General features: G+C 42.9%; 1 protein-coding gene across 3 annotated transcripts in view; it reads left to right on the forward strand.

Moving 5' to 3' along the window:
• The first annotated feature begins 5439 nt into the window (after positions 1-5439).
• Positions 5440-25708, forward strand: part of DOT1L (DOT1 like histone lysine methyltransferase) — a 98596-nt gene continuing 78327 nt past the window's right edge. For 2 of the 3 annotated variants that reach the window (XM_075070857.1, XM_075070856.1), the window contains exons 1-2: positions 5440-5613; positions 20959-21002. In XM_075070857.1, coding sequence (XP_074926958.1) covers positions 5611-5613; positions 20959-21002 — 47 coding nt within the window. In that variant the 5' untranslated portion in view covers positions 5440-5610. The remainder of the gene's footprint in view (positions 5614-20958; positions 21003-25708) is intronic. The other variant, XM_075070855.1, reaches the window with a different exon arrangement.

The raw sequence follows: 25708 nt of genomic DNA on the forward strand, positions 1-25708 counted from the left end.
TGTGCTGCTGTCAGCTTGTAATAGACATAGACTAAAATGCCTTTTACCCGGTCTTTCCCTATTTTTGGCTTATGTTCTTTCCCCCTTGTTGTTGTTGTTAATAATTGTATTAAGTCTCTGGTCACAATTTACCATTTTAGGGAAGACTGATGCAAAATTGGCATTAAACCCCCCGGGCCTTCTGGAGGTCGCCTATTCTTAGTAATAGCCTTGCGGAAGTCACCGGGGCTGCTTGCAGCGTGTAAAGCCTTTGTGGGACGGGCGCCTAAGAATTCCCAGAACCAGGTACTTAAACTGCTTGCTTAGGTCTTAGATTTTAAATGAAGTTGTTGGCGGGGGGGGGGGGGGCTATGCAAGGAGGAAAAAGGAAAGTGGTGCCTCTTGTATGGCATAGGGCGCTCCCCTAAGCTGAAAGTGGGGCCAGGGCTTGGTTCTGTCCTGAAGTCCCACTGCAAAGACCCACCCTGCTGGGCTCTGCCTGCGAGCTGGCGCGGCCGAGGGGGGAGCCGCCAGGCTGCTGCGGGCGGCCCCAGCAGCAGCGGGAGGGGAGCGTTTCTACGGGAACTGCTGACACGACCTTCTGTGCCATGTACAATCCCAGCCCCCGGAATCCGCATGTACTGCACGTTTGGGTGTCACCCCCCCTCCGCTCCGTTGCACTTTGGTACCTTCCACCACTGAGCTCCCGGGTAAGCCCGTGAACGGGGCTGGAGCAGAGCTGCTCCGCCCCCGCTGCAAGCGGCGTCCGTCACCCGCCCCGCTGGGGCTGCTCCTGGCGGGGTCCCTGCCCCGCGGCCCCCAGAGGGGCACGGGGAGCAGCCCACCCCCACTCCTGCAGGCCGGGGGCAGTGAGCGAGGTGTGCAACATGGCCGGGGGGGGCAGCCTTGGGCCCCCCCCTCCTGCTCTCTGGGAAAAGGGGGGGCTGCCCTTTTGCACCCAGAGAAACTTGCAAAGCGGAGGAGAAATAAAGAGCAAGGTCCCCCGAGAACCATCCTATTAATAAAGCAAATCTACCCCCCGCCCCGGCCCGGGAACCGTCCTACAGCTACAAGGGCAACAGAATCAATTCACTATCCCCCTCCCCACATTCTCCAATGAGAGAGAAAAGGGAGGGGTGCTGCAGGGGCGAGCCCCCCCCCTTGCTGATATAGAGTAAAAAAGGGGCAAAAAATCACCCTCCACCCCAACATTTACCCCACCCCGCTAAACCTCCCAGGGTTAAAACAGTCAAAATACAAACGCACTGAAAAGCCCCCGCCCAGGCAGCAACACGCCGCCGGGGGTGGGGGCTGTCAGCAGGGAGGGCAGCTGAGGACAGGAGCTGGGGGGGGCTCGCTCCCCCCCCCCCCCGCCTGGCGCGTTGGTCGGGCCCGGCCCCGGCGGCTCATTGTGCTCGCTTCACGCCGGCCCAAGATGGCGGCGGCGCTGGAGAGCCGGGCCGCCGCCAACACATAGAAGAGGCAAGGGGAGGCGGGCGCCCCCACCCCAGTCCCCAGCAGCGGCCCCCCCGGCCCGCCCCTCGAGCGGCTTTCTCTAGCATGGGTGCGGGGCCGCCGCCGCCTCCTCCCGCTGCCGAACATGCGAGAGGCTGTTGTAGCTCAGGCCTGAAGTCGCCCGTGGGAGCCGAGCCGCGCCGTTTACCCCTGCCGCTGCCGTCTATGTAGATCGGCCCGGCCGGAAGGCCCTGGGCGGGCACCTTGCCTCTCCGCCACGCCCTTCACGGGCACCCCTTCCCGCTCCCTGTCAGCCCCCGCCGCCCTGGAGGCCCCTGTCCGCTTCCCCTTCAGCCCCCCCCCCCCTGGCTGCGGTGGCCCCGCTGCCCGTCACGATCCGGACCCTCCCGCTACCGTCAGACCCCCCGACCTCTCTTCATTGCTCAGACCCCCCGGCCAGTCCCGTCAGGCTCCCCTTCTTCGGTTACTCGCTGCTGCCTGTCAGGGCCCCCTGTTTTGGGCACTGTCCTGTCCCAGAGCGCGCCTCCCCCCCCCGGTCAGACTGCCTTGTCCGGGCACCACTTCACCGGACCCCCGCCAGGGCATCCCGCTGCTCCCTGCTCTGGTTTCCCCATCGGACCCCCTGTCCAGGACACCCTTGCCACAAGCCCCCCGGACACCTTTCAGACTCTGCCTTGTGCCAGTCACGCTCCCCAGTTCACTTTCATGGTTGTCATCCACAGACTGATCCTTCTCCCTCGAAATGCTCTTGGTGAGCTTGCTCATCTGTCCTCCCAAAGACAAACCCTTGTCCCACCTAAATATTCCCTGCCCAAGACACCTCTCTACTCCAGGCAGCTCTGCGTCTCGCCAGCCTAAGTCGTTCCCACTCCTCCACAAATTCCCCTTCCTTTTTTTTTTTTTTTTTTCCCTTCATGTCTTGTATTTTCTTCCCCCAACAGTACCCCTCCCATCGCTTGGGGTCTTTGGCAGCCCCCGATCCTCAGTGTTACTGTTCCCCAGTCATCCTGTTCAATGTTCTGAATGCTCAATGGAAAGAAATTCCTGTTTATTCAAACCCCTCTTCCCAGGCCTTCATCCCCAGTGACTCCCTTGCTGCGCTGTCAGTTTTGCCATCCAACACCCCTATCCCCCAAGAAGCCAACACCTCCCCTGCTTCCAACCCAACACCTTCTAGTCTATAGATCCCCCGTGCCCTCAGATATCCCATTTCCTCTGGAACCCCCAACCCAAACAAACAATTCCTTTCTATAAATAAAAAACAACTCCTGATGCTGTTTGCATTATTATATCATGATTTCTTTAAGCCCTTGGCACGCCTGCTCTAACCCACTGCTCTGCTTCCTCAGTCCATTTCTCCATTCAGCCCAGATTTGGATAAAGATATTTTCTGTCACATTCATAGTTTTCTTCGCGGGGGGGGGGAAGGCTGTAGCAATTTGTAGCATTCGAATTACTGTAGTGTAAATAAATTACTATAGGATGAAATATAGCAAAGGGTGGGTTCTTTTAGTCTGCTTAACTCAGAATGGTGTTTCTTTAGAAAAAGTGGATTTGACCTCTAAAATTGGTTGGACTTCACAGATAAACAGGGAAGTGTTGGGAGGGGACAGCTAATGAAAAGTTTTTCTTGAAAAGTCCCCTCGTTCCTCTGACAGGTTAATAAAATGTTCAGACTAGGATAAAAAAGGATTTGTAATTTTGCAAATGTGAACTGGTGGTGATGGCGGGGGTGTCTCAACTGCTCTGACCGGTTGGGAAAGGATGTTAAGGGTGTGGGGGAATGGGGAGAGCGATCTTAATTCCCAATAGGGAAGGGAGGGTTTTGGAATTTGTGTGTGGTTGCATAATTGCAGCTTTCCTTTACTGTTTTGAATACTTATTTAAATAAGTATTAATGTAAATTACCTTTTTATTTTGTCTAAAGAGAATTCCAAGTCAATTTTTCTGTTGACTACACATTATAATCCACACCTTCTGTCAAATATGACACTGATTTCCCATGTGTGTAGTTTTTTAAAATAATCCACATATTTGATTGCCTTTTTTGTGTGTCTTGAATCAAAGTGCTAGATATGAGATCCTTTAAAATGAGTATTCATGTTCAAATTAGTAAAAGCCTCACCAAGGAGAAACTTAGACTGTTTGTCTACTTATATATGGTTAGATGTCATTGCAAAACCTGTCTAACCTCAGCATCAAATATTTATCCCCTGCCATGTTAAAACACTGTGTGTGAATTGGTTTGCAAAGAGAAAGTCAGGTAATAAGTCTTCCAAAAACTGGTTTGGGTGCTGTTGGCTTTCTTTGTAGTGTTTTGGTGTTTGGACATGCTAGGACTTAGACTAAGTACCTTGGTAATGCTGATGCAACTGCAATTATGTACTATCTTGCTTATGGCAGGGGAGACCACTGCATACATGCTTTCTGAGTTTTGGTGCTGTTGGATGTGGCTGTGGTTTCCAAAACATCCTGCTTATACGAGGACTTGCTATTTTTGATCATCCTACTCCCAGAGCCTGAGCCCTCCAGCACACACTAGTTAATGCAGCCTTTCCTGTTTCGGCAGCTCTGTCATTTGTGTGTGTGCGCGCGCGCGCGCTATACTTGAATTGACAGAAACTGAAAGTTTAATAGTGACCATTTCATGCTTGTTACCACGTATAATCAGTTTCCAGAGACAAGTTAATATGTAGCAATAAATATTTTCTTGCATAAGTTAAGGCTTAATCAGGAAGGAGGAAATGGATTGGTGATATTTGTTTGAATCTCCTTGCTTAAAAAAGGAAACCTGAATTTAATGTTGTTACAGCTTGTGAGGTAGGGATAAAGAAATTATCAGGGGAAACTTGGCCAAGTGTTTCTAGGTTACATCTATTCTAAGATGTCCGAATATGCATACTCTTTTTTTTACAGTTCATAAAAATGCAGTGGGTTGGGTGTCTATCAGCATATGTTATCTAAAATGTAAGAAATGCAGTAGAATCCGAACATCCTGTCATTAAAGTGGCCTCTCTGGGTTGCATATTTTTTTTCCCATAGTGATACAGAAGTGAATGGTTCATCTGGAGCTAATGAATGTTTTGTACCACAGCTCTGTTGAAGAGATCACACTCCATAATATTTTATGTTCTTGCTGGAACTTCAGCCATTGCATCAAAGAACTGTAATGCTTTAAAAAGAAATCCTCTTTGAACACTGCAGTGTCTGGCCTACTAGCATTGTACTGTACTGAACGGTAGACTTTATTTCCCTCGTTGGCTCAGACTGTAGTTGGCAGCAGGGTGTATGTACCGTTGTGGTTTCAGAGCTCAACTCTGTTTGACGTCAGCAGAACGTTTCTTAGTTTCACCACTGACTCCACTTGCTTCTTGGTATTTAGGAGGCAAGGTGGGGTGACTTCAAAAATAATTTTTTTAAGATTTTTTTTTTTTTGTTTAGAAGCATCCTTATTTGCAGTTTCTCAAGGTCTCTCTCTCATAATATTGGCACAGAATTTGTTGGGGATGGGGAGAAAAAAAAACAGCACTCCCCACTAATTTATTTCTGAGAGCCACGTGAATGCTGGAGAATTATATTTGCAGTATCAAAAGTTGCGTAGGTGTTGTGGAGCTGCTGTTTGATATCACAGTTGTGTGACTTAACGATGTATTAGATTACTTTTGCAACTTTTTATTTGTTACTACATCCAGACTTTATCTCACTTAGCAGAATGTTTATGTACCATGAAAAAGTCTTAGATTAAAAATGTTCATATTAATGGTGAATGGATGTTAGCAATTTAATTATGGTATGATTGTATTATTTGTTTTAAAGGACAGTTGCTTATTTTGTGTACAATAGGAAAACTGGGATCTCCTCAGACTGCTGAATTTGCATAATAGCTCAGCTGACAACTTGATGCTTGTCAAGATGTTAAAAGAAACCTGGGAGGGTGATGTGAAACGTGTATTTCCCTACAAGACTAATTAAGACCGTGGGAGGAGAGAGCAGTGGTGTTAGAGATATAGCCTCCCACTGGCTTACATACAAAACTGAAAGTATGACTCTTTCCCCGCCTTCTGCTTTCCTCAAAGGAAAGGCCACGGTTTCCTAATGAATACATTGTGAGCAGTTCTGTCCATAACGCACTGTGATGAGTAAGTTGAATAGTGCATGGTGAGTAATCTTTCCCCCCACATGACTCAGAAAATATTTTCTGATGTTGACCTCTGGTTTTTATGAGTGTCCTTCTTAATCAGAGCTGAGGTGGGTTTACTCTTCTGTATCACAGCATAACTCCGTGACTCCCAAAATCCTGCCCAAAAGTGTGCTTGCATTAAATTCTCAACCTAGAATATTAGGTCTTGTACTCTGCTTCATTTATTGTATTAAAGCTTTATTTTAATGACAAATGAGAAGTTTAATAAACCTAGATAAGGTTTTCCTTACTTTCACTCTGCTGGCCTCTCACTTCACTTAGGATCATTTGCTCAAACATCAGATTTCAGGTATATAGATTAATACGTAGAAGATGTCACTCCTATTCATACTTCAAAACATAGATACACAGGAAGAAAAATCCTGGTTATCTGCTGCCTCAAGATAGATACAAAAGACACACAGTTTGGGGTCTTCTCACAAGCAAGTTATATTTGCAAAAATCTGATGAAAAGATCAATCCCTGTTATCTCTGAGTATAAGATGGAGTTTATACTGGGGCACTATTCCTAGACCTCATTTGTTTGCTGGGTGCCATTATGCAGCCTCTTCTCAGGATGAAGTATCCCCTTCAGAACAGGGAGTAGCTTGTATGATGTGCAGTCTGAATTTTAAACCTTCAAACTAGCAGCTGTGATGATAAATCTGGGCTGAAGAATTCACTGTTCTGTTGTTTGTGCGTGATGTTTTTATTCTCACTGCTCTCTTTCTGCTGAGCTCTGATGGCAAAAATATTCCATTGGCCAGCAAAATGTCATAGTATCATTTCTGCAGCTGTTTGAGAGAGGCATATTTTGGCATATGTGTCTACTACTAAGAAGTAATGAAGTATAAGCTTGAAATAGTATTGACTTTATTTGTACAGGTGAGTGGGTGCACCGCATCTTTTTTTGCCCACTAGCTAGGAGATCTAGGCTGTGACACACACGATATCATTCTGTCCCTAGGAATATGTTTGCTCTGAAAGCTCAGGGGCAGGCACTAATGATTAAAATCACCACGCAGCAATGTGTCATCTTTTTTTAATTTATTAAAGGTTAACTACAGAGATGAATAACAAACCCTGTTTAAGATCTTGTGCCCACTCTGATTGTGGGAAGCAGCCCTGTCTGGAATGTAATTGTTTGCATCAGAACTGTATATTCCCTGACTGTTAAGGAAAGAAGCTTCTTTTAATAAGAGTGGACTCCAATGGTGTGCTGTCACCTAAAGTTTTCTCAGTGGGAGTGGTGACGGCGGTGGCTCTCCAAAAGAAGAAAATCATGATACAGACTTCTTAATCATCAGAAGCTATGTGTGTGATGGTGACTCACAGAGCTGGGAAACGTAGGAGCTGAACTGATACTTGTGGTGGTGGGGAACTTTTTAAAAAAAAAATGTCACTAGTGTAGAAAAGCCTGTAGAAGCTTTAATGTCTTCCCCTTCTCTGACCATTCAAACCCTGCATGCCCTTTGAACATTAGTGCTGAGTAGGCTAAATATGGGTAATTACTGATTTGATTTCTCAAGGTTATATGGATAATACTTTCTAACCAACAAAACAAACAGAAGCAAATGGCAAAATGAGCATTGTAACACCATTAACTAACATAATTTGTTAGCATTGTTATTGTAGCTATGTTGGTCCGAGGATACTAGGGACACAATGTGAGTGAGATAATATCTTTTTTGGGACCAACTTCAGTTGGTGAAAGAGACAAACTTTTGAGCTATACAGAGCTCTTCTTCAGGCCTGGGAAAGAAATCTTTCCTGAACCCCTTCTTCTGGCCTTCAGATAACGCCCCCAGCTTCAGCAAGCTCATCACCAAAAGCAAGTTCCCCACAGACCAAGACACGCACCAACTCATAGCAGCACCAGAGTCTGCCTGAACAACCTGCAGACACATCTCCATTGCCACAATGATCAATACCCCCTGCAACACACCTTTCAAGGTCCATGAGTCCTACACATGCCTATCACAACATTCGGTATACCTCATCCAGTGCACTAAATGCCAATAACAACACTGTGGGTGAAACCAGACAATCATCATGCTCTCAAATGAACTCGCACAGAAAAATGATGGAAGACGAAAACACCATCACATCATCGGTGGGGGAACACACTTCACAAAACAGTCACTCCGTATCTGACCTCAATCCTTATCCTCAAAGGAAACCTTCAGAACATCTTTAAAAGATGAGCCTGGGAGCTTAAAGTAATAACTTTGTTAGACACTAAAAATCATGGTGTTAATAAAGATACTGAATTTATGGCTTATTACAACAATCTGTAATCCACTGACCCTCCACCTTCTCTTTTTGTTTTGCTTTATGACTGCAAGGATGCTAAAGTGCCATTCACCTTGAATGATCTCTTAGAATGTGTGTCATCTCCTTACATGAAGCAATCTGTTCCATCTTGTATTTAGCTGTGGTGTTCTGAAGCCTGGTTTGCATTAGGAGATTAGGTTGGTACAACTTCATTGCTCAGGGGTTTAAAAAATCCACCCCCCTGAGTGGCACAGTTAAACTGACCTAACCCGTGGTGTAGACAGTGCTAGGTTGATGGGAGAACTCTCCAATTAACCTAGCTGCTGCCTTTCAAGGATGTGGATTAGCTGTGTTGACAGGAGAACCCCTCCTGTTGGGGTAGTGGTACAGCTGCATAGCTGCAGGGTGCATCTGTGCTACTGCAGCATTTTAAGTGTAGACAAACCCTCAGTACCTTTCCCAGACCCAAAGAAGAGCACTGTGTAGCTTGAAAGCTTCTTTCTTTCACCAACAGAAGTTGGTACTACCTTGCCCACACTGTCTCTATAATGTAATTTGACAGTTTCCCCCCATTCTCTTCAAAATGCAAAATGAAACAAGGCAGGTCTCACAATGAGGTTTTCTGCTGTAGTTCAGAAGGAGAAAATATTGCCACCCTATCACTTTTCACACCCCTTGGGGTGCAATAGAGTAGCAATTTATCTTCTCTGCAAAGGCTCTTGTCAAATATAATTTACTGTGGGTGATAATTTACTCAGATTTCTAAATGGTTTAATTTGCAGCTGAAACTGACAACGCAATACCTGTATTTGCATCCTAGCAAAAGCTCAGTAAGCAAATACCTTTCTCTAAATCCTTCTCCCACCTCAAAACAAGAATGCCATTAAAATTAGTCAGGCTATTGTGTGAAAGTACTTAAGGCCATTTCTTCTACAAGTCTGTTACTGCGTCCTTATATTTGAGATATCTGAGAGGCATTTACATGAAATGGAGGTTGTCAAAGATGGTGTGTTTTTTTTGTTTTTTTTTTTTTGTAGAAGAGATGGATGTTAACTCGAAGTGCCTGGCCAAAGTTCCAAGTGTGACAATTACATTTTATTTTCTTAAAATTCTCCCTGCAGTTTCAATTGGACACAATATAGAACAGTTTATGCAACTACAAGTTCTCAAAGTGTTGAGGAAAATCCATCTCACCATATGCAGCTCCTACCCTTCTCCTCCATGGCAACCCACTTATGGAGAAGATTATCCTTTCAGGTATCAGTCACCCAGATGAATTGTGCTTCCCCTTGGAGCTTGTGAAAGATATCTTATCCCTTGGTTTGGAAGATTTATGGGATAGGTAATCACCTTTCTTTCTGAACAGCCATACCTCTACTTTCACACTTTCTTTTTTCTTTCATGCTCACCTTCCCCAGTCTTCCTTTTTTGTTTCTTTGTTGCAGCTCTTAGATTTAACCTTTTGAGTATCCAGTTAAAACTTCCCCATGCAATAATGATGCACCTGATCAATAGTATAGTGAATAACAAACTTGTCCATTGTATTAATGACATTTTTTGATTACGTAGCTGATAGTTTTTATGTGGTATATTAAGATACTCTGAAACCTGTCATTACGATGATGTTTGCAGTTGACTTTACTTTCTCTTCCTAACAAAATTTGCTGCAAGAGAGAAGGGGAAAGAAGAGCTCACACCAGGAATCCATGAATGCAATGAATTTTGCAGTTCTTAACTTGCAGATGAGTAGAATCATAGAATATCAGGGTTGAAAGGGACCTCAGGAGGTAATCTAGTCCAACCCCCTGCTCAAAGCAGGACCAATCCCCAGACAGATTTTTGCCCCAGTTCCCTAAATGACCCTGTCAAGGATTGAACTCACAACCCTGGGTTTAGCAGGCCAGTGCTCAAACAACTAAGCTAAAGCCAAAAACCAAAATTGGATATTTTGATTATACTTGCCACGTTCCATAAATTGGGCTCCTCAGCCACTTAAAAACCCACCAGTGGCAGACCTCATCCTTGCATCGAGGAATAGCCAAAGACTTGCCGTGTAACTTCTGTATTCTGTAGATATTGTTCTTCCAATGAATAATTGTTCATTTGGTGCAATAGACATAAATAAATGTAGCATGTGAAGCAATTTAATGAGTATTTAACCACGTTTTATTAATCTAGCCAGTAATGTGTTTAATTCCATTATCATATATAGTATAGAAATGCAGACATTAGAGAAATAAGGAGTAGTAGTGGCAAGTTGTGTTTTACAACAGAAAATTTAAATGATAAATTTTTGTAGATATGATCAGAACTATGAATCGCAAAGATGGTTTCTGCTCTGCCATCTTTTTTCTTTTTTTCTTTTCCAGTTTCATAAGTGAATGAGTGACTTTGAGTAAGCTATGAACAAAGGATGTTTTGGTGTCAGGCTAGGGATCTGGGGAACTAATGAAAACAGTTGTGTTGGTTGCTGAAATAATCAGTAGTGTAAATAGAAAAGCCTTGGAAAGTTCTGAAGCAGCTTCTTCCATTTAATATCTCAAATATGTTGTTAGAATCTGCCTACACTAAAAGGAAACATTCAGAAAACTTCTGTTAATCGCGTGAAGCTCTATTATTAATAGCAACATTGGGAGCTCTATAGTGAAGAGGCAGTCCAACCTTTTTAGCACTGTCATGTATCTCTTTTTAGATACAAAGCTTAAGCTGCCCTTCTGCTGTTGTGTAGAGTTCTTGTAGTATGCACTGTCAAATAGCTGCTTCCTAGTCCAGATGTGGTGCATTTCAGTGTAATGGGAGGTATTCCTTCTAGTTTGGATATCAATTTGTAAAGCCCTTTGGTGTGAAAAGCGTTCAGGCAAGATTTTGATAGTATAGGGTAAAATGCTGTTACCAGTGAAGTCAATGGGAGTTTTGCCAATGACTTTTGTGGAGCCAGGATTTTACTGTCTTTGAATCTTCATTAGATGGAGTAAACAGGTTGGAAGTGCTTAGCCTTTGACTGAATTTTTGCCTTTAAATCAGGAATATCTTCAGATATTACAAAGTTATGATGACAATATTTACCAGACTTTAAAATTAATCGAGTCTTTGAAAGCTTTTGACAGTCTCATTACAAGTGCTGCATGCAGTATGAAGTCTATGGTGGGTGTAACCAACAAGTTGAAACTCATTGTAGGTGCAGATGAGCTAAACTTTTCTTTGTTGTTGTTCCAACACTCTCACAAACATCTTTCTTCTCTAGGACCTTGAGGAGTATAGGTTTGTATTCTCGCATTTCTGATGTGTCCATCACTGTAATAAGCAGGAGTTAGCCTCAGATAGTTATGGTATTTCCATCTTGGATTAAATGAAAAAAACTTCCTAAAATTTAAATCAGACTGTATAAGGTACCAAATCAGCAACTGAATAAACAGGTAATGGTGTATGGATGTGTCTGTACATAAATAAAACTTAAGCGATAACAGAATTTCCTCCTCCCATTGAAAACAACATGTATACAATTTGTAGCTGGGTTCAAAATAAATGAAATGCAGTTTCTCTTTTAAAACATGTAAAAAAAATAAAAATTACTGTTAACATTCTTCTAGATGTTCAAATCCGAAGGGCCCCTGTGGCTCTTGAAGTCCATCCCACTTCCCCGGAAATGTTTAATGGTTGCTTTTCACTGAAGATCAGAAAGGGTTTAGTCTCTTGGGAACTCTTTGTCACCAAAAGATACTGAATTCATTGGAATGCATTTGGTAGACAAATTCTGTTAACCCATTGCACAGTTCTGAAACTCTTTTAACGTTAAACACATCAGGTTCTTTTGACTAATGCCCTTGGTGTGGCTGCAATTTCAGAATTTTGAAAGAAAATGTCCTTATCCTCTAATTTTATTCTTTTTGATTACTCCTTTCCCCATTCCTGTTCCTAATGGAACTTGAAATTAACATGACTTTGACTTATTTATGTTCAAGTCACTAGTATGGTTTTGGGACTAAGTGTTCATTTGTGTCAGGAGTAACATATGCAGAACATTGCCTTTGCTTAAGTCCTACATAGAGATACAAGTTCTGTCAATGAGAACTTTTTGGCAACCGCCTGTATGGACACAGATTGGTTTATTTCAGTTTAATTTAACCCTTTTCCCAACTAACTTGACTTAAACCAAAAAGTCATTTTTATACCAAAATAAGTGTGTCCATATCCAAACTATAGGTTTGTCTAAACACACAAGTTGTACCACTTTAGCTACACTAGTCCCACCCTTCTTATTGTGGACACAGTTTTACTGGTATAATTTTATTCCCATATGGTGGTGGTTTTCAACCTTTTTACACTTGCGGATCCCTAAAATATTTTGAATAGAGGTGTGGACCTCTTTTGAATTTTAGACATAGTCTGTGGACCCCCCAAGGCTCCGTGGACCACAGGTTGAAAACCACTACTGTATGGGAAGGAGAACAAGCTATAGCAGTATAAGCCACATTATACTGATGTTCTTGTGTTCACACTAGGAGTTGTACTGGTTACAACTATTTTGGCAGAAAATTGTACCTCTAACCAAAGTAGTTAGTACAAAAATAATGTGTAGACTAGGCCTACACTGGTATAAATGTATAACTTAATGTGTACAAGTGCAGCTTTCTCATGTAGATAAGGCCTCAGGCTCTGTTTGCACTACAGTTTACATTGGAATAAGTTACGTCACTCGGGGATGATAAATCCACCCTTCTGAGCGACTTAAGCACCAGTGTGGACAGTGCTATGTCGGTGAGAGAGCTTTTCCGGCTGACAGCTTCTGCCACTCATGGGGAAGTTAAGCCGATGGAAGAGCTCTCTCCTGTCGATTTAGAGCAGCTATGTTAAAGAACTTACAGTGGTGTAGCTGCGCTGCTGTAAACTCTCTAGTGTAGCCATACCCTCAGTCTCCTGTTGGCTAGATCACATATTAACAGAGAGATTGTCTCAAGGATACTTCCTTTCCAATTTGCTATCACATGAACCACTTCAGTTGCACAACATTTGCAACATGCTCCTGAGGCAGCTACAGCAATCGCTTATGTGGAGATGTAAAAATATTTACTGCATTTTAGCTATCTTAGTACAGTGTAGCTGGTGGAAATAATAAGGAGCCACCGCTGTATAGGCCAACAGTTCTGCAATCTATATCTATCACTCCTACCCATAATATCTATTTGGTTTCCATACCAGTTTTGGAATCTCTAATCAGGAGCATATTTTTCCCGTTAATTTATCATACTTTCAGTGTAGGTTAAATCTTGGCCCCAAGTTCCTATATTTTTTTTAGCAAACCTTTTTTTTTTTTGGTCCCTTAAGAAGGCATTAATGCACTGCAAGTTTTACATGATGTCTTCTGGCCAGCTGTGTGTAGCACTATAAATTACTTGAAGCTTTGATTGGAGTCTTCACTGTGGTTTATGACCTTGTCATGTGAGAAATAATCTTTAAGCTCTATCTCTTTGATTTAATGAAGATAAAGAGACTGGGGGCACATTGTCTGCAGGAGGGAGTCTAGAGATGTCTTTTTGCTTTATAACCTCGTCCTTGGTGTAAGGAAACCTTAGTTACAAGGCAATTCAGAGGAAGTTTCTTGCTCCAATGTGTAAGGGAAGTATCGTATTCCATTTGCTACACTAGAAAATAAATGACACCAACCTAATCTCAGCTGATGGTATTAATATGTCTAGCCCTGCAGTATGAAATATTGCACAGATATGACTTTTTAGCTTTCTCTTCACTTTGTATTCAGAGGATCCTGACACATGCAAGTATGAGCTCACCAAAAATTGGTAGTGTGTATGCCAGAGGGCCTGAAACTTCTGAGAGAGTGACTCAAGATAGTTGCTAGCTGCACTGGAGATCTTGAGACTTCTCAATTCATTTGGTTCCCTCCCCAAACAGTGTCTTTTCCCCATCATAGCTGGAAATGCTTCTTACATGGGGTCTCAGACATTCACCATTTTCTGTAGATGTTTGTATCCAGAATGATTCCTGTCTTCAAAGACTTAGCTGCATGTCTGCCTAGGCAGGCTGAAAAATAGGCTAAAACTTTGTATGTTCTAAATCAGGGAGTACACAGATTTTTGGCTGTACCTATGGCACTGGATTTTGAAAGAGAGCATCTGCATGCCACACAGTAATGTGGCACACTCTCCTTCCCTTTTCTGTCCCTCTGGAGCATCCATAGCTCAGAGTAGAACCATATTGACACTGCTTTTGGATCTACAGAAAACCTTTCCACTTGAGCACAAATGGAAGAAACCTGGGGGATATTAAAGGCACAGTTGACCCACTGATCACTTTATTTCAGTGGGCAAAACAGGCTGTTTTTTTGTCCCACCTTTGTGATGCCATTGCTAAGCAACCTTGTCTGTAGGTGACCACAAGGGTGTATGCACCTCTTGATGGTGTGCCCACCATTATGGCCAGCTGGACCATGTCTTTGCTAATATGCAGATTGGCCCTTTGCAATCCAAATACCTTTATCAAAGCATGAGGAGCTGCAGCAGTATTCTGAGACTGGCTAAGTGATTGGGAGAGCCTGAACTGCTGTGATTTGGTGGCCAGGAGAGGAGTGGTTTCCAAAGTAAGGCCAGCTTCTGCCATGAGGGAGGTGAGCCAGTCAGAGGCAACATAGAACTGAAAAAGCATTTTTTTTTATCAGTTTGCATCAGCTGTTGCTTCCTTTGAGTTGTACTGTCTGACTTAGTGGTCACTGAAGGACTCATGAGAGACCGCTTCCTCCTGGTTTGCAAATGCCTGACCACAACTAGCTTGCACATGCCCAAATGGTCTTGGGCAGCTCTTGCACAATTCTGAAATGAGGCTTTGGACACCTTTCTTTAGGGAAGAAGCGTGTCCTAGTTGCTAGAACGCTGAGAAGGGACTAAGGTGTCCTGGGTTCTGTTCCTGGATCTTCCATTGGCTTGCTGAGTCATCTTGTCCAAGTCACAGTCCCTCTCTTTGCCTCAGTTTCCCCATATGTAAAATGGGGGTATACTGACTTCCTTTGTACAGTGCTTTGAGATGTACTGATTAAAGGTGCTATAGAAGATCAAGGTGATATTATCTGTAAGACCGCCTCCTCTGTCCAACTTATTTGTGTGTGCCTAGCCTCAGATGTTTGGTATGCCAAATCACCCCCACTGGAAAAATCTGTCTCTTGTTTGTATTTCAGAATACCCCATAGAACCCTTACACAGGACATAATATATTTAAAGCACTGTACAGACAGTGACTAATCTCATAAATGTTATCCTCATTTTACCGATGGGGGGGAAAAGGTAAGTAGGTATTTATGCCATCTTAAGCTTTAGAAAACATAGCCCTCATGAGACTTTCTAAAAACGTAGACTGTAGGACAGTTGCATGTCCTTTCATATTTAGTTCATTCTCATACATCTGGAAGAGTGCTAGGATGTGGTTTCTCATTTCAGGTCCTGCCTGCAAAGCATTTTAATTAGTCATTGTTCCACAAACAATTAAATGTTCGTGGAACAATGACTAAAGTGACACATTCACAAATTTAAGGAATAGCTTTTTGAGATTCACTTTACATTAAGAACCTTTTTATCATTAAAATACCACCCCTCCTTCATAAACATACCTAGGTGTCTGTGATGCTACGCTATCATGATACCTAGAAATAACTCTGAAGTCCACACTTTTAAGATTTAATATGGGAAGGTTTCTTTAAAGTGTAAATGGAGGGAAAATTTGTAGAGAAGGTTATGTAGTACTTTCTATTCAGTATTGCAACACTAGCCTTCATAATAGCTGGGTAGATTGCAGCAACAGTGTTGTAATAAACTGTCAGCATTGGACATTTCGGTTTGATAGTATAGGTTTCTAATTCAGTTCTTTTCATTGGAAATTGCTACTGTATTAAAAATAAAAACATAACCTTTTACTGAACTATTTTACCTGTCTGTTTACTACTGTCTAGTACAGGGGTCAGCAGCCTTTCAGAAGTGCTGTGTCGAGTCTTCATTTATTCACTCTGATTTTAGGTTTTGCATGACAGTAATACATTCTAACGTTTTTAGATGGTCTCTTTTTATAAGTCTGTAATGTATAACTAAACTATTGTTGTATGTAAATTAAATAAGGTTTTTAAAATGTTAAAGAAGCTTCATATAAAACTAAATTAAAATGCAGAGCTCCTCGGACCAGTGGCCAGGACCCAGGCAGTGTGAGAGCCACTGAACTTGCGCCATAGGTTGCCTACCGCTGGTCTAGTATTGTCCGCTACTGTGTTTGACCAGTGCTTAGTCCAGTGGGGCCTGATTCTTGGTTGATTCCCAGGTCATACAGTAATACTGTAAACATGATTAATCCTAGTCTAGATAATGACAAATACAGATGAAGATTGCCCTTAAAAGTTTGGTTTTCCATGAATGACAGTCACAGAGAACTTCCTAAAAGAAAATGCTCAAACTTTTCAGGCAATAAAGAAATAAAAGTATACTCTAATCACAACAAGCAATTCTGATAACAATAGGGAAAGGGAGTGGAGCATGGGATTGAGGCCCTGCTCTGAACTTTCATAGGCCTTGTTAATAGTCAGAGTTCCACTATTTAATTTTAATTGAATTTAAAAACTGGTTCAGAACGGTGAGGCTATTTGATTAATTTTAAACCAGGATTCTATTAATTTTATCTTAATTCAATAAGGAATCAAACTAAATCAGAATAAACCAGTTTAAATTGACTTGAGTTTACACATCAAACTGGTTTTGCGCAACGTAGTTTAACTAAATCAGTTTAAAAATCACACACTTAATTCAATTGGTGCAATTTGCATAGAGACAAGATCTCAGTGCCAACTTGGGCAACTCACTTTTTTCCCTTGAGGTCTGATCTACACTTGAAAATTAGATATGTCAATGTTTCTCAGAGCTGTGAAAAATGTTGTCCTAGATGCAGCTAAGTTGATGGAAGTTTTCTTCTGAGAAGTGCATTAACTACCATTAGTGTAGGAAGCGTCTATGCCAGGGGTCGGCAACCATCTTTTAAAAAGGAATAATTCTTTATCTCCCTCACAGGAATGTGGAAACTCATGGTATGTCTACAATACAAATGCTACAGTGATGCAGCTGCTGCATTGGAACTGGGCTACTGTAGTGCTTTAGTGTAGACTTGCCTGCAGTTATACTAACAAAATACACTGGATACTCTGTTTGGGGAACTGGTTTAAGATAACACAGAAAATAATCCACTGGTCTCAGCTGCATTTCTACAGGACTTGCCTGTTTAATTGTACTGGTACATATGTATACTGGCAAACCTTTTCAAGTGTAGATATGTAGGCTGGTATTTTCAAAAGTAGGCCAGTCAATGCTGGGTATTTCTTTGAAAATCCAAACCCATGATATTATGGAGTGCTTTGAGGTCCTGTACAAGTCCTAAGTTTTAACAAAATACCATCTTAAGTTGGAACAACTTGATATTTTTCTTTTGGGTACTCAAGTCTGCTGAATCAGTGACCAAATGATTTTCTTTTTCAAAGTAGTTGAGACAGATTGACTTCTGAAGCATATGGAAAGGAGCAGCCATGTTTATGGAATACTGACTTTTTTCCCCACTGATGCTCCTTTTCTTCATGCAAATTATACTTTTTAAAAAAGGATTTTAGATAAATTAATAGGGACTAATTCTGCCTTTAGATGCTTATGCTCACGCAGGGCTCCTGTTATGGCCAACAGTACATGTACCGGGGCATAACTGGACTTTCATATTATGCACAATGTGTACATATTACTGTCATAATAAAAACCCTCTGTTTGATATGGAAGTAGGTTGTTTTTTTTCAGTTGAAGAGCAGGAAACCTGTTTTATTTAAACTTCTCCAGTGTTGACCTCTTGCTGTTTCCTGTTGTAAAGAACACTGGACCCATAGAGGAATATTATTTAATCATGGGCTATTGATCACTGATGGGTGCACGTGACATTTTAAATTGTATGCTTTACATGTAAATCAGTTGATCCTTGATAGGATAATTGTGAAATCTGAAGCTAAGCAATTGTAGCCTCTAATATTATTTAAAACTTGGCAAAATAATATTAAATTAAACAAAAGTTTATTGATATAACTTTGACTTGGGTTTGAACCTAATGTTTTAAAATGGTCTAAATGCCATTCTTTGTGTGCCTTGCTGTGGTTAAGGAGGTATTACAGCCTATGGGCTGCAGCTGATTACTGCTTTGAGGTCCTAGCAATAGCTACCCCCATTAGCGAAAGGGCTGTCTCTTTTCATTCTCTGTTTGTGCAAATGAGGTGCAATTCCCCTATGGAAGATGGCTGCTCTCCCTTTCTTCTTGGCTTTCTTCTTGAACTAGAAGATTATTTTTGGAGTTAACAGCCATAGTTAGTTCATCCCAGTCATTTGGAATACTAAGGGATGTGATTAAAAATAACTTCTGTTTTTTGAATTTCAATGCCATTGAAACAGAATGAAGTAAATTGCAAAATTGTGTGGTGGTTTGCCCCACAAGTGAGTTTTCTGGTGTGTGCAGCATAATTACAGAGGTAATTATTTGCACTGTTGAGGCTATTAGACCGTTGATTTCCATTCACACTGGCATTTCACCAGTTGAGAATGGTACAGTGGCGGATGATGTGATGGGTAGCATTGCTTGGAGCAAGCACGATCCAAATGTGATCACCTGTGATGTGTTAGGAGCATTTATGTGTGTGGAGCTATGGAATGTTACAAAGCATACAAAGAGGAGCACATGCTGGTTAGTAGGTCAAACTTCACTGCTCAGCCAATTACTTGGTTTCTGGTTTCCTTTGTTAGTTTTACTCGTTAGGTATTTTGTGGCTGCTGCCACCCCTGGAAAGTTCTAGGATTTTCACATCTGCGGCCATGTCTACACTAGCACTTACATTGGCAAAACTTTTGTTGCTTGGGGTGTGAAAAAATCACCCTGGAGCGACATAGGTTTTGGTGGCATAAGCACTCATGTATGCAGCACTACGTTGGCAGGAGATACTCTGCCGCTGAGGTAGCTACCACCAGTGATTGAGCTAGTTTTATTTATGTTGACAGGCGAGCTCTCTCCTGCGTTAGCATAAAACAGCGAGCGATCTTTAAGTGTAGACATGGCCTGAGTCTGAGGTTACGTCTGTACTACCCGCTGGATCGACGGGTAGTGTTCGATGTATCAAGGATCGATTTATCGCGTCTCGTCTGGATGCAATAAATCGATCCGCTAATCGACACCCGTACTCTACCTCGGCAGGAGATGTAAGCGGAGTTGACGGGGGAGCCGTGGCAGTCGACTCGCTACCGTGAGGACGGCCAGGGAAGTCGAACTAAGATACTTCGACTTCAGCTACGCTATATATAGCTGAAGTTGCATGTCTTAGTTCAAACCCCCCTGGCTAGCGTAGCCCAGGAATGAGACTACTGATCCCAGACAGCATGATTCTTCACAGTTACAGCCTTATGTTCTACATTCTAAAAATAAAACCCCTTCCTTGCAGTCTAGAGAGCAGTTTCTTTCATACCCGTCCCTGAGTCAGTAGGCTAACAGATGTTTGCCCTTCCTTATCTCTATCCCATTTCATTGTCTCCTGAGATTCCTGTTCAAGCCAGTACCTAATTAACATATTACCTGCAGGTTGCATGGCATAGGGATTTTCTACCACAGTATTTGTCCTTTACCCCATGCTGAAATTGTTTTTTAAAAGTAAGACTTAATGTTATGAAGCCAAATTTAAAACTGGGTATGTATAATAGGAAACCTACATATCCCCAAATTTGGCTGTGAGAAATACGGATTTAGATTGTGTATAACTTCCATACCACTGAGAGAGAATTCAGAGATCATTAAAAGTCTATAAGCTATGTGTGGTACGCATGGGACTAAATAATATAGATACTATATGTATGTGATCGCTAGTCACAAATGCATTCTGTCATGCGTCTCTGATCACTTTGCCTGCAGTCTGCCCTTGAACAACTTTTAAAATTTCAAACATCCCCCATTTTCTTTTAAATCATCTGCATTTAAATGTTTCTTCTTTTCCTCAAATGTGGAATTGCTTACCCACAAGCCCTTCAAAAATTACCCTGCCTGAGGCCCAGGATGGGAAATTCAGATCTTGGAAGCTCAGCACTTGCTTTTTGTTCAGGAAAGTCTTTTTAATTAAAAAAAAAAAAAGAAAAAGAAAAAAAAGTTATGACACTAGGTTATATTTAGAGATTTCTGTGGCGCCTTCTGAGCCCTTTACAGTTGGACTCTTGGTAACTATAGCTCTGGGCTTTGCAGGATGAATACAAAACAATATTTAGAACCCCCCATAATTTTCCTAAAACAGACTTTTCTGTAATGTGGCACATGCACAACGGTTTTATTGGCACTCATATGGGATGAGACCTGCAGAACTCACTTGTGGCTTTACCTAAGTAATATGGTATTCCAAACATATGCCAGTAGAACCTTTGTGTCACACAATCCTGTGTGTGTGTGTGTGATGTAATGGACAATTTCAATGACTTTATAGTGGTAGAAAGGCTTTGATGTAGCTGGTGTTTGGTGTTGTCAGTTATTAATCACTAATATCCATTCTTATTGTTTAGTTGATAGTTTATTTTAAAAAGCCGTTTGCTGATTTAGAATCCTATTCCACATATGGAGACGTAAGCATGTGCCAGATGCTCAGTGGATGAAATCAACTGTATGTTATGTAACTTGCATTCAAACATCCACCTCGGACTAATAATCCCCATTGACTATAAAATTTCTTATTTTCAAGAAGTGATGGTGACATAAGTTGAAGGGCAGTTTTAAAAAACTGTTTAGTGGTCTGTGGAAACTTAAGAAGCTTTGTCTCTTGAGAAGTGTACATTTTGAATATATTAACTGGGCTGGGTGGCAATTAAGGACTCCTGCCTCTGTGTAACTCCTAATCTACTTTAGAAGGTTGAGTCCTGTAATCTTTGGGGATTGATATGAATGGTGTTCTCCAGATGTCTGTTTGAAACTGCTTCTCTTCTCTCTCTCTCCCCGCTCCCCCCGCCCTTTAATTTCAGGACAAACACCATGATGCTGCTCATGAAATCATTGAGACAATTCGGTAAGTGTTCAATGTAGAACTGGACAGAACCCTTTTTTCCCCATGTTAGTATTACTGTATGTCTCGAATTAGACATTGGGAGGGGAATCAAAATACAAAGGAAGACAGCAATCTAATTATGCTGTAGCAGAACTAAACCTGTACACTAATCAGAGCTGCATTACAGTGCTGTAAGTTCACTTTCTATAAAAATGTTTTTAGAGGTGCACGTAGTGCTCAGGTAATGCGGTAACTTCTCCTTCCCATGCCCGCAACTTAATCTTAGTCTGAAACAAACTGTTCCAGTCTGTGGTTGTTCTAACTGAAATTGTACAACAGTACCAAATTGTATGTTTTATTTATAATGAGGATTTTAAAATTCAGTCTTTGGAGGCATAAGGCTAGGAACTAAACAAACAAACAAAAACAAAACATCACCACCATCTACGTCTCTTGTTAAGTTCTGGCCCAATTTAAGCTTACACTGTTTACTTTTATTTCTTAAAATATTTCACTGTGGCTACAACTGTACAATGCCACTGGCACTCAGAATGGTTGGGAGGGCTGCCTACATGAGCATTCCTACAGCTAGTGGAGCTGCATCAGTGGGAGGGTGTGGCTGAAATACTACTGTGAAGAAGGCTGAGCGTAAGAGGGTTGAATGTTTTCAGGCACCATTACAGCCACACACAGTTGTGACACAGCAATAATTCATACTTGCTGTGGTTTTGGCAGCGTTAGGAAAAATTTGCTGGGCAGAAACAGTCCCTAATACAACTGGGTTTTTTGTTTATCCACAACAAATGTCCTATTTTAAAATTGTTTTCAAGAATACTTGGCCTGTGTTTGTGGATAGAAAATAATGTTATCCATGTTAAGAGACCATGGTTTAGCCTTGTTCCTTGACATTTCTTTTTTCAATCCACAAAGGCTTTGTCTAAAACTTTTTCAACCATTGCTGACAGCATTTCAGCTGTAGTAACATTAGTGAGGTTGGGAGCCCTAGCTTTCTGGCTCTGACACCTGTTTTCAGTAGCGCATCAGTTAGACATGCTCTGAGCAGGTTTAACTGATGCGCTGCTGAAAGTGGCTACTGAAGTAGCAGAGTCACCTGCACTAGTACTTTCTATGTGCACACCAGCCAATGGCAAGAAGAGTCAATGCTAGAACACAGGTGGGCCACAATCACGTTTCACAGCTTTATTGTAAAAATGGGGATTTCTGCCTACAGGGCCTTAAAAAACTTCTGTAACTATCAGTCTTACCCATGTAGCAAATTAACCACAGTGCATACTTGTTGCTTATGCTAGTAAGCTGTCCTGTGGAAGTGTGAGGTGAGAGGATATAGAGCTGACCACTGGCTTGAAAAGTTGTGATATGAACAGTTGTTTGCTGCACACTGACCTAGTTTGCGGGGAGAAAAATTGCAGAAATCAAAAACGTGAGGTTTTAAGGAGGTGTCTTCATTAGAAGAATAGCAAGAAATGTAGTTCACAGATACTTACCGTTATGCCTTTTTTGTAAGGTGCTGAATGTCCTAAAGAGCAATGAGAAGAGAAATATTAGTGATTTAAGATTGTCATTTGGATACTAAATGTGCCCCTCTCTCACGTCGGCTGTTCAGGACATTTTGTATACTTTTAGCCTATTCAAAATAAAATCAGGTCACCTTTCAGCATAGTAAAGTGAGGAAAAGTGATTTTACAGAAATGGCACTTTTAATCAACAGATCTGCTTCCTGTACACATGCAATCATGTCTTCTGACTTTGTCTAAAATGTGGTTCTTTTTTGTTGCATATTTGTGCTACTATTAATTCCACTGCAAAATCAACACAGAGATGTGGGAGAGAACCTGGAATTGTTATCAGTAAATCTATTAAGATAGGGTATGTCTATTGTGACAAAGTTCCTCTTCTATCTTGATGGGTCCTGTGCTTATTGGCGGATGTTTGCCTTAGAGATTCACCATGTGGGTCAAGGAACAGCCAGAGACCTTCCCCTTTGGTAGAACTCACAGTCCAGGTCAATTCCTCCTGTTTGATCAGGAATTGGGAGGTTTGGAGGGAACCCAAACCCACCCTCTACTCCGGGTTCCAGCCCAGGGCCCTGTGGACTGCAGCTGTCTAGAGTGCCTCCTGGAACAGCCATGTGACAGCTACAACTCCCTGGACTACTTCCCCATGGCCTCCTCTCAACACCTTCTTTATCTTCACCACAGGACCTTTCTCCTGGTTTCTGATAATGCTTGTATGCCTCAGTCCTCCAGCAGTACGCCTTCCCACTCAGCTCCTAGTGCCTCTTGCTCCCAGCTCCTCACCTGTACACTACAAACTGAAGTGAGATCCTTTTTAAACTCAGGTGCCCTGATTAGCCAACCTGTCCTAATTGATTCTAGCAGTTTCTTCTCAATTGACTCCAGGTGTCCTAATTAGCCTGCCTGCCCTAATTGGTTCCAGCAAGTTCCTGCTTGTTCTGGAACTGTCCCTGTTACCTTACTCAGGGAAAAGGGATCTACTTAATTCTGGGACTAATATATCTGCCTTCTAACACTCTCTTATATGTGGGGCCTATTTCTGATCTGCCATCCGTTCACATATCGAGGCAGAGTTCTTCTGGGCAGCATCCACTGACTCCCTTGATGCTTTCGAAGAGCAGTGGGCGCTGTCCAGGGTTCTTTGCTCGGTGTCCCCGTCAGGTTCCCTTTGTTTGACCCTTTGACCGCACTCCTGTCCCTGTTATTTCATTAGTTGTCCCCCAGAATTACTTGGTTTCCAGGTCCTGTGGATCCTCCTCTTAGGCTGAGCAGGGGATCCTTTAGCAGTGGGTGGGCGGAGCCCGCCCACTTCCTGGATCCCAATAGGAACACTCTCCTATATCCATCTGGGCTGACCCTGTCACAATGTACATACAGCTGCAGCGAATGTGGTGAAGACACACTCTGCCAATGGGAGAGCTCTCCCATCGGCATAGAAAACCCACCTCTGTGGGCAGCATAAGTTATGTCTGTGGGAAAGCCTCTCCCGCTGACATAGTGCTGTGCATGCAAACGCTTATATTGGTCTAACTTATGTTCCTTGGGGGGTGGAGTATTCACACCCCCCTAAGCAACATAAGTTTTGCTGATGCAGTGTAGACACGGCCTAAGTTTCAGTTGCATAATCTTTTAGCCAGGGTGATCCACAAGCCAGAAAGAACTCAGCTTGACTGTCAGATCCCTGGTTGTCAAGATGCAGTTTCAGAAATGTTCTTTCTAGTGAGCTGAGCAAATTTGATACAAAAATGGAGATGATAAACATGGAACCCCACCAAACCATCATTGGAGTCCTTACGGGGCCACAAAGCATAGAGGTGTAACTCTTTAACTGTTTCTCTTTTTTGAAAAAAATGAACCAAATGCTATAGGGAGTAATCAATCTATCCATAATATCAAGACCTAAGGGAGAGAAAATGTGATTCCCAATGGTATTCTATAGAGCACTCTGTATTTTAAGTGTTGCTTCAGATCACTGTTTCTCATTTTGATGCTTAGAAGGGAAAGGGTGTGAAACCCCTTTTTCTGATGTGGCTTCCCCAGCCCTTTACAGAGACTTTGTCGCTCCAGTGACTTGCCATCCAGACTGGGGCCCTCATTGTTAGCTTTTTAAGTTGTCTATGAAAATAATTAACTTTTTCACATTTGAAATGAAATGCAGAACTCTGTATTTCTTTTGCCAGATTTAGCTTGTCAGATATACTGGCAGTGGCTGTCAGTTCTTCTTCGAGTGCTTGCTCATATCCATTCCAGTAGGTGTACGCGCCACGCGTGCACGTTCGTCGGAAAACTTTTACCCTAGCAACTCCAGTGGGCCGGCAGGTCGCCCCCTAGAGTGGCGCCACTATGGCGGGTGATATATACCGCTGCCGGCCCGCCCGCTCCTCAGTTCCTTCTTACCGCCGTGTCGGTCATTGGAACTGTGGAGCGCTGATAGCTGACCTCCACATCCTGCTCCTTTGTCAATAACATTAACTGTTCTAGTAGTTAGTCATAGTTACTTAAGCATACGTAGTTTGTAGTTGTATATGAGTGATAGTTATAGTTTGTGTATTATATTTATACTTCGTGTATCGGTTCGGGGCCGAGCCGTCGCCCGGCGCCGGCTGATGCGGTCGCCGGCGATTCACGGCGTGCTCGACTTGGTAAGAAGCCGATGCCCACACCTGCAGTGATCCCCACGACGCCTGCCTGAAGTGCCGGGGGGGAATGCACAACATCTCAGATAACGTGCCGCATCTGAATCTGTCCGACACGAACGAAAAGGGCGACCGAGGCCAAGCGCCTCAGGACGCCCTTATGGAAAGCCGGCATTCACCCCTCGCACTGCGGCACCGAGCCTGCGGCTCCGGCCACCGCGGATCAACATCCGGCACCCGCGAAGACGCACCGAGGCACCGGGCACTTCCGGCACCCGGCTCCCGCGGAAGCAGGCCCCCTCCACGTCCTCCGCCTGGCTAAGGCGCCCGTAGGCAACCGGCTCCGGCAGGACGCTAGGCCGATTGCGGTCGGCTGTGCGAAGGGGCTTTCGCTTGACCTCCGGGCGCACGGCGGGTCTGGTGCCGGAGTCCTGATCCTCCCAGCTCCCGCGCAAGATCTGGGGTAGAGCGCTGCATACCGTGTCTCGTTCCACGTCGCCTCGAGCACCTGTCTCATGCGGCAACTGGGACCTATTGCGTTTAAGCAGAGCCTGGG

The sequence above is a fragment of the Chelonoidis abingdonii genome, chromosome 11 (assembly GCF_003597395.2).
Source record: "Chelonoidis abingdonii isolate Lonesome George chromosome 11, CheloAbing_2.0, whole genome shotgun sequence".
NCBI lineage: Eukaryota > Metazoa > Chordata > Testudines > Testudinidae > Chelonoidis > Chelonoidis abingdonii.